Source organism: Grampus griseus (assembly GCF_964374135.1).
Source record: "Grampus griseus genome assembly, chromosome: 13".
NCBI classification, from domain to species: Eukaryota; Metazoa; Chordata; class Mammalia; order Artiodactyla; family Delphinidae; genus Grampus; species Grampus griseus.
Genome location: NC_139007.1, coordinates 75,247,624 through 75,255,471, shown reverse-complemented (window position 1 = coordinate 75,255,471; position 7,848 = coordinate 75,247,624). Strand labels below are relative to the sequence as shown.

At 40.2% G+C, this 7,848-nt stretch overlaps 1 protein-coding gene across 6 annotated transcripts in view; it reads left to right on the top strand.

The window, feature by feature from the left end:
• Positions 1–315: 315 nt before the first annotated feature.
• SYNE1 (spectrin repeat containing nuclear envelope protein 1) overlaps positions 316–7,848 on the top strand; it is a gene marked incomplete at its 5' end in the record, with an annotated part of 457,248 nt that continues 449,715 nt past the window's right edge. For all 6 annotated transcript variants that reach the window (XM_082668958.1, XM_082668957.1, XM_082668956.1 and 3 more), the window contains one exon: positions 316–382. In XM_082668958.1, coding sequence (XP_082525084.1) covers positions 316–382 — 67 coding nt within the window. The remainder of the gene's footprint in view (positions 383–7,848) is intronic.

Here is a 7,848-nt window from a genome sequence, read left to right as displayed (position 1 = left end):
ATCTCTTCAAATTAAATAAAGATAGCTCTACTTTTTGCACTCGGGTGACCTATATAGATGTTTTAAAAATATTGAACCTTTTCTGTTTGGTTTTCAGGTTCCTGAGTTCATTTAAGAGGACAGTCTTAAAGCAAAAGAAGAAAAAAGAAGTGGTTGGATTTCTGGGAGATCTCTTCACTGACTGCTGTGAGTGCCTGGGATTCGTCCATGACTCGATAGAACTGGAGAAGTACAAGTATGTTTTCTGGAGGGACCTAGGGCTGCACTACGTCAGGCAAAGAGTCTCCAGTGGTGGTTCCACGCCAAGGTGGGACCATGGCAGCCTCCAGGACAGCCTCGCGGGCTTCTCGGGACATCGCCAACGTGATGCAGAGGCTGCAAGGTAAGGGGCAGAAACGCCAAGGGTTTTTTGTTTTGTTTTCTCATATGCTTTAAATTTTAAATGCCAGCTTATCTCAGATTCTCTTCAGTTTGCTTGCGTTTTTGTTCAATTTTATGAAGCTGCAGCAGGGAATAGCACCGTGATGGCTTTTATCCTAGTGTTTTCAAACTAGTGCATGCTATTTTAAGATGCTGTCTTCTTTAAGTAGAAAAAAGACAAAGCTCCTTTTTTGGTTTCGTGTCTGCATTAGTGTGACCTTAATGGCTATTCAGTTCAGTGTCTGGCTGAGAACTGAGTCATCGGCAAACTGTCTTTCAATAAAAAATGACGATACAGCACCATGACAAGGCCCTGATAAGGATATCATGACAATGGTGGACAAATAACTATATGCTACAGTCAAATAAGTAAACCAGTGGTTTAGTTATCCCAGCGAGAAAGCTCTTGGACATCTAGAAAGTCTTTAAGCAAAAAGAGGCCAAAAGGCCCAGAGGGGTGTCATGACCTGACGAGATTAATGGCTCGTGGCCCCGTGTGGACTGGAACCCCGTCCTTCACCTGTGTTCTTTCTCCAGCACCAAATGGTTTTACACAAGAGAGTTAACAGGGAAATGTTATGGCAGCTCATAGATGAATTCTTCAGTGTGAATGGTTCAAGTTCTTTCATTTGAAATTGAAACTCATAATTTTCAAAGGAGTTTTTGGAAGTTAATAACAATTTGGCCAAATTATGAATGGATTTTGCATTAACAGAAAGATTGGAATGGCTTGTGACTGGGTTAATTCCCAGAACCTTGTCCTTCCTTTCCTTTTTAAGTGAGTAGTTGATTTTTACTTTGTTCTGGTTCCTAAAATCAAAGGCTGTGAACAGTATGACTTCCATCTGAACTAGAAAAATATTAAAATAGGCTTTAAAATACACACTTTAATATGTGTATTCCTTGAACCAGAAAAAAGAAATCATCGTCCACACCTACATGAAAATATTGCTTCTTTTGTCACAGTCCTCCTGTTACTTCTCTCAGGCTTCAAATGGCTGTTTTCAGGATGTAAAACTGGCCATACTTAGCTGTGTTTGGCTCTAGGCTTTGTCAAGCGAGCTTGAGCATAATACTGTAGCTTGGCTTTTGAGCATGTGACTTTGCACCGCAGCCGTCATATTAATCTGTCACAGCCCCACTTTCCTGGCTTCTAATGCATTTAATGTGCACACGAGCAGTCATTTCCAGTTAGGCACTTTTCACTTTCAGATACAGACCAGACTCTCACCTCTGGCTGTTCATGACCCGGAACATGCTCCGATTTATAGAAAATCAGGCTATCAGTGGGAATGGGTGTTTTTCTTTGTCTGACCGGAGACCACCCGTTTGACTGAAGCTCCTGCAGTCACGTGACCCCCACCCATGTTCATCTGCCTGGGCTGATTTGTGGTGCTTCCGTGCAAGCAGTGTTTGTTTCCCAACAATTGTGGAAAAATCCCACTCGTCATGCTGGAAAGAACCTGGTTAGATAAAAGACCAGATCCTTGCTGAATATGTGGGCATAAACCTCCTCCATAGGCTGAAAAACCTTTGACTGGGTCTCCCCGTTGCCAAGGATCTCCAGTTTAAGTGGTACATCTTTACTTGGGTGGATGGAACACTGAACTTGGAGTTCTTTACTCTGTCTTGTCCGTCTTTGCCGTTTGCCTGGGTACAAATGACTGAACCATTTTGTGCCCCCGTAACCTCAGCTTCAAAATGATGGAATGGAAACTTAGGGTTCTTTGCAAAAGTGTGGGAAGATACTTAGGTAACGAAGCAGATTTTCCTTTGAATGACTAAATGTGAAAATTCTGTGGATAAGATACATATTGACAACAAAGGAAAGGTGTAGAAAGTAAGTTTGAAACACTTAATTCAGAATCAGATTATGGTCCTACCGGCACTCTACTCTTTATACTTATTTTGGTTTGAGTGAAAATTCTTTTATTAAAGTAGTGGTTAGAGGTGAGAGTAGAGGGAAGGGTACTGATGCCTCAGTGTTTTATTTTATTTTATTTTTTGTAGTGTAGCAGCATGGATGGACTTGGAGGACATTATGCTAAGTGAAATAAGTCAGAAAGAGAAAGACAAATACTGTAGGATATTGCTTAATGTGGAATCTAAAAAATACAACAAACTAGTGAATATAACAAAAAAGAAGCAGACTCACATATATGGAGAACAAATTAGGGGTTACCAGTGGGGAGAGGGAAGTGGGGAGGGGAATATAGGGGTAGGGGAGTAAGTGGTACGAACTACTATGTATAAAATAAATAAGCTACAAGGATATATTGTAAAACACAGGGAACATAGCCAATATTTTATGATAACTATAGACAGAGTATAACCTTTAAAAACTGTGAATCACTGTATTATATACCTGAAATAACATATAATATTGCATAGCAACTATACATCAATAAAAATTTTTTTATTAAGGTGATGGTTAGGAGTGAGAGGAGACAGAAGGGTACTGATGGCTCAGTGCTTTGTTCATTTGTTTGTTTTCGTGGATGTACAGATGGTTTTGCTTGAGAGGTGGGTGGAGTGGGGGAAAGCCCTGGAGTCCCACCCTCCCCGCACCCTAGGCCTGTGATGGTAAATGTCCTAATTTAGCATCTATGTGTTTAGGGACCCCACTTGCAAAATGTGGACTGTTTTCACCCTGCTCAGCTCTCTCAAGATTGTTGTCAGGCTCAGTGACATAATAGACAAAAGGTGCTTTAAAAACTATAAATACTGTCATATGGTCAGCTGTTCCGATTGTCATGGAAGAAAACTGGATGAGAAGGCACAGGCCTGACAGTTTGTTGCAAATTGGGCTAGTCATGCAGATTTGGGGAGGAATGTTAACCGTTTTTTTTATATTCTGTACTGTATAAAGCAAGTAACTGTATTACATAATGAAGGGACTATACTTACTGTATAATTTTTTTCCTCTCTAGTATAAGAAAAAGTTATAACATGTCCTAAGGGTACTTGACAAATTTAGAACAATAAACCTTACAGTTCAGAAGGAGAGAAAATTCCTGAGCCCTAGATACTTATCATTAACTTTTAGCATCAATTATGTCATAAAATAGGTAATTGGTGACGACAAAATGTAAGATCTGTACAAGATGCAACACATCTAGCCTGCAACAGTGAAAGCCAAATGACAGGGCTGGAAGGAAAGGTGATCTGCGGATTTGTCTGTTAACATATTGATCTGCTGGGTTAATTTTGCCGATTCAGCTGGCAAGGCCTCCTCTTCATCTCAGCTCTCACTGTGCATCCTACTGATGGCTTTGAACCCAAACAAGAGTCAGCCGGCCAGAGGAGACCTGTCTTCTGCCAGGGGTATTGAGTAACTTTTCTTGCCTGCTAGAACCTCCAAACGAGGGACCAAGGTCCTAATAAACGGAGGGCTGCTATTATTACCCAGATAATTAAGACAAGTGAGGGAATTTATTTGAGGAACAGGAAATTTTTATTAACTTAAATAGAACCAGAGTTGCTATTTTCAAAGTTCAAATATATAAGAACATTCTTCTAGAATCCTCTTCTCTTTGCTTGGATAGATAATCCACATAACTAATGTTTTTCCCCCACTCTAGGGTTTTATTGTCATATCAGCTCCATGTATAACTAATAAAAAGCATGTAACGTTGAATAATGGTAACTTGGCTTTCCTCTCTTGCTTATTTAGTTTACAACCATAATTGTTGACTGTTTTTCTGCTTTTAGTTTTTACTTCCAGTGCTATGAAATTAAGGCACACACATAGATTGCTACATAATTTAGCTGCTACTGTAGCAGTTCAATATTTCACCTTTGCCACTGTTTGTACTTGTTCGGGCATAATGTTTTAGGCTGGGCTCCTGAATTATGGATGAGCGGACAGACTGCAATGAAGAGTTTTGTTTGCTCTTAAGAAGAATGAATGTTTCTGTAACTTTTATCCATTTAAATATAAGCAATTTAATATTTAAATAAAAGCAAATATTAGACACTGGCATAATACAGGGCATTTAAAATTTTTTTTCTTTTTTTTTTTTTTTGCGGTACGTGGGCCTCTCACTGTTGTGGCCTCTCCCGTTGCGGAGCACAGGCTCCGGACGCGCAGGCTCAGCGGCCATGGCTCACGGGCCCAGCCGGTCCGCGGCATGTGGGATCTTCCTGGACCAGGGCATGAACCCGTGTCCCCTGCATCGGCAGGCGGACTCTCAACCACTGCGCCACCAGGGAAGCCCAGGATTTTTAAATTAAAGTATCAGTGTTGATTATTTCAAGGCAGGGTGGCATCCATGCAACCTTACAGAGCAAGTGGTAAATGCCAGAGAAGACTCAAATGGGCAGGCTAGTGTGTCACGTAGAGATCAATTTTGTAAAAAAGAAGGATTGTTGACTACAAAGTTAAACTTTGATTTTTAAACCTTGTGAATAAAATCAAAGAGAAACAAATGAGGAAAGGAGTCAACATTTACTCTTGGAGATATATCTATGAAATTTGCTAACTGTTTAAAAAAAATAATCATGGCCTTCCCCTAAAATTGTTTTTATGATCAACCTTGAACTTTTTTGGTTAAATATATTATATCCTATAAATCTATTTTACTGTAAAAAAACCCCACAAAACCCTCAGACTAACAAAAAAGCTTACTGAAAAGTAGAATAAACAACTATAACTAATGAAGACTTAATTTTCTTTTAGGTTAACATCAAATAAGCATTGGTAGGAAAAATTTGCCATCTTGTGGAGATTCTGATTTTTTATAGTGCTTTAAAGATTACGTTTTGTTGCTTTGACTTAATGAATCTTCTTATTAAACTACAAAGTAGTGTCAAAGATCCATTTATCATATTTAGGCTGAAATTCTCCTTTTGGTTTAATCTCTTTCTTCCTATAATGGACATTATATGACAGCATCTCAAATTTAAATATAACACAAAAGTCAACAAAAACAATGATGTTTTGGAACATCATAGTTCAATAAATATTTGATGAACAAGTAGATAAATCATGATCCCTAAATTAAGGAATGGAAGATGAGATTAGTCAAAACATACGTTAAAACAAAGGAAGAGGGGCTTCCCTGGTGGTGCAGTGGTTGAGAGTCCGCCTGCTGATGCAGGGGACACAGGTTCGTGCCCCGGTCCGGGAAGATCCCACATGCCGCGGAGCGGCTGGGCCCGTGAGCCATGGCCGCTGAGCCTGCGCGTCCGGAGCCTGTGCTCTGCAACGGGAGAGGACACGGCAGTGAGAGGCCCGTGTACCGCAAAAAAAAAACAAAGGAAGAAACCAGTTAACTTGGCTTCTACTTTATTTGCTTTCTTTAAAAAAAGTCTTTAACTGAATTTTAATCAAAATTGGGTTTTGACCATAAAATCATTTTAAGGACACCTGTCCAGTCTGAATGGGTGACTGTATTGACCCCTCAGATGTGTGTGTTGTTTTTGTAACTGTCGTGCTTTAAACACATTTTTCCTTCCTAAAGATATATTACATGTTCATATTACTATTAAATGTATTAAAGCATTTACATTTGTATAATGCCCTATCCTCCAAGCTTTTCCTTTTGCAGAGCCTTTTATCCACTGTGCATTATGGAGAAAGTGCCTGAAGCCTTCAGGATTTTTAAAGGCCTGTAAAAATATTGGCTCTCAAATAGAAAAAGAAAACTGCTAAATCAAAATTCACCAAAGTTTACAAATGCTAAAATTATGTCAACTACCTTGAAGGTAGAAATTGGGTCAAAGGCGTGCCAGTGCCCTATACGTTGAGTAGCACAGTGCATGTCCTAGTATGGACAATTCGTAAGTATTGTTGAGTGAATATAATATAAATACTTAATATCAGACTGATTTTCAGCGGTGGAAGCAGGGAGACTAGGAGGGTCAACTTTGATAACTCGGAAGAGAGATAAGAGTGGCTTTGACTAGATATTAAACAATGGATAGAGACAGAAGTGGTAAAAATCTAGATATATTTCGAAAGTAAAGCCAAAAGATTTTGCTGATGGATTGGCTGTGGTGTGTGAGAGAGAGGAGTGAAAATTGGCCCCTTCATTTTTCATTTGGAAATGAGGAAATATATAAGACTGTTGGGAATAAGGTTGAGAAGGAAAATCAAGAGCTCTGGGGGACATGTTACATTTTAGGTGGCTGGTGGACATCCAAGAGAGTAATTGAGTGTCTGGGACTGTAGAGATCAAGGGAGAAGATACAGCTGGAAAAAACATTTGGAAATCCTAAGCACATAGAGAGTATTTAAAGCTGTGGGATGGGCTGACACCACCCAGGGAATAAGAATAGATAGAGGGCTTCCCTGGTGGCGCAGTGGTTGGGAGTCCGCCTGCTGATGCAGGGGACACGGGTTCGTGCCCCGGTCCGGGAGGATCCCACATGCCGCGGAGCGGCTGGGCCTGTGAGCCATGGCTGCTGAGCCTGCGCGTCCGGAGCCTGTGCTCCGCAAAGGGAGAGGCCACAACGGTAAGAGGCCCGCGTACCGCAAAAAAAAAAAAAAAAAAAAAAAAAAAAAAAAAAAAAAAAGATAGAAAAGAAGTTTGAGAACTAGAACATCCAACATCAGGGGCAGGAGGATGAGGAGAGCCCCACATATGAGACTGAGAGCTGCAGCCTCTGTGGTTAGAAGAAAGAAGACAGAAGACTTCCCTGGCAGCCAAAGGAGAAAGTTCAAGGATGAAGTGATCAATTGTGTTGATGCCATTAATGTTCTTTACATGTGCAGATTTCAATGTTTATAGCACATAAAAAGATTATGTGTTTTTTATATATAAATATCAGGCCTGAGTTGATGCATATAGTTTCAAAATCATTTCTGGAAGAAGAAAAGAATGGTCCTGTGCGTTGCCCATAAAGAGTTGCAGGGTTCTTGGAAGTTAATTGGATAAGAGCAATTCCTTAAGAATTAATTATATAAATAAAATTCTGTATTGATGTTGAGCCCAATCAATAATGCATCCTAAGGATAAAATAGCTCTCACTCAGGCCCTAATCAGCTCTCCATCCTTGTGGAGTTGGGGACCCTGCTGTGAACTGAAGGATTGTCCTTGTGAGAATGGTGCGTCCACTGATGCCATTTTGGACACCTGTGTGTGACTCTCACATCTCAGTGCACCTCCTTCACTCATAAATCTCCACTTGCACCCCTTGACTTTATCTTTCTAGACTCATTCCACATAAGAAAACTAAGAGCATTCCTCTCCTGTTTTGGAGAAAGTCTTTATGGAGTCGGTGTCATCTCTTTTCACTGCTTTGGTCATTGTTGAGTTAGCTCCTCTAGGACGTAATGAAACTATGACATTCAAGGTGTTTGGATTATCTGAATCATTGTGACGACTTTGGAATTGCCCCTCCATTGAGACTGGGGTGGTAGGTACCATTCCCCAAAATGCTGTAACTGAATTTGGGAAAACGACGTTTGCATTTGGGAGAACTCTT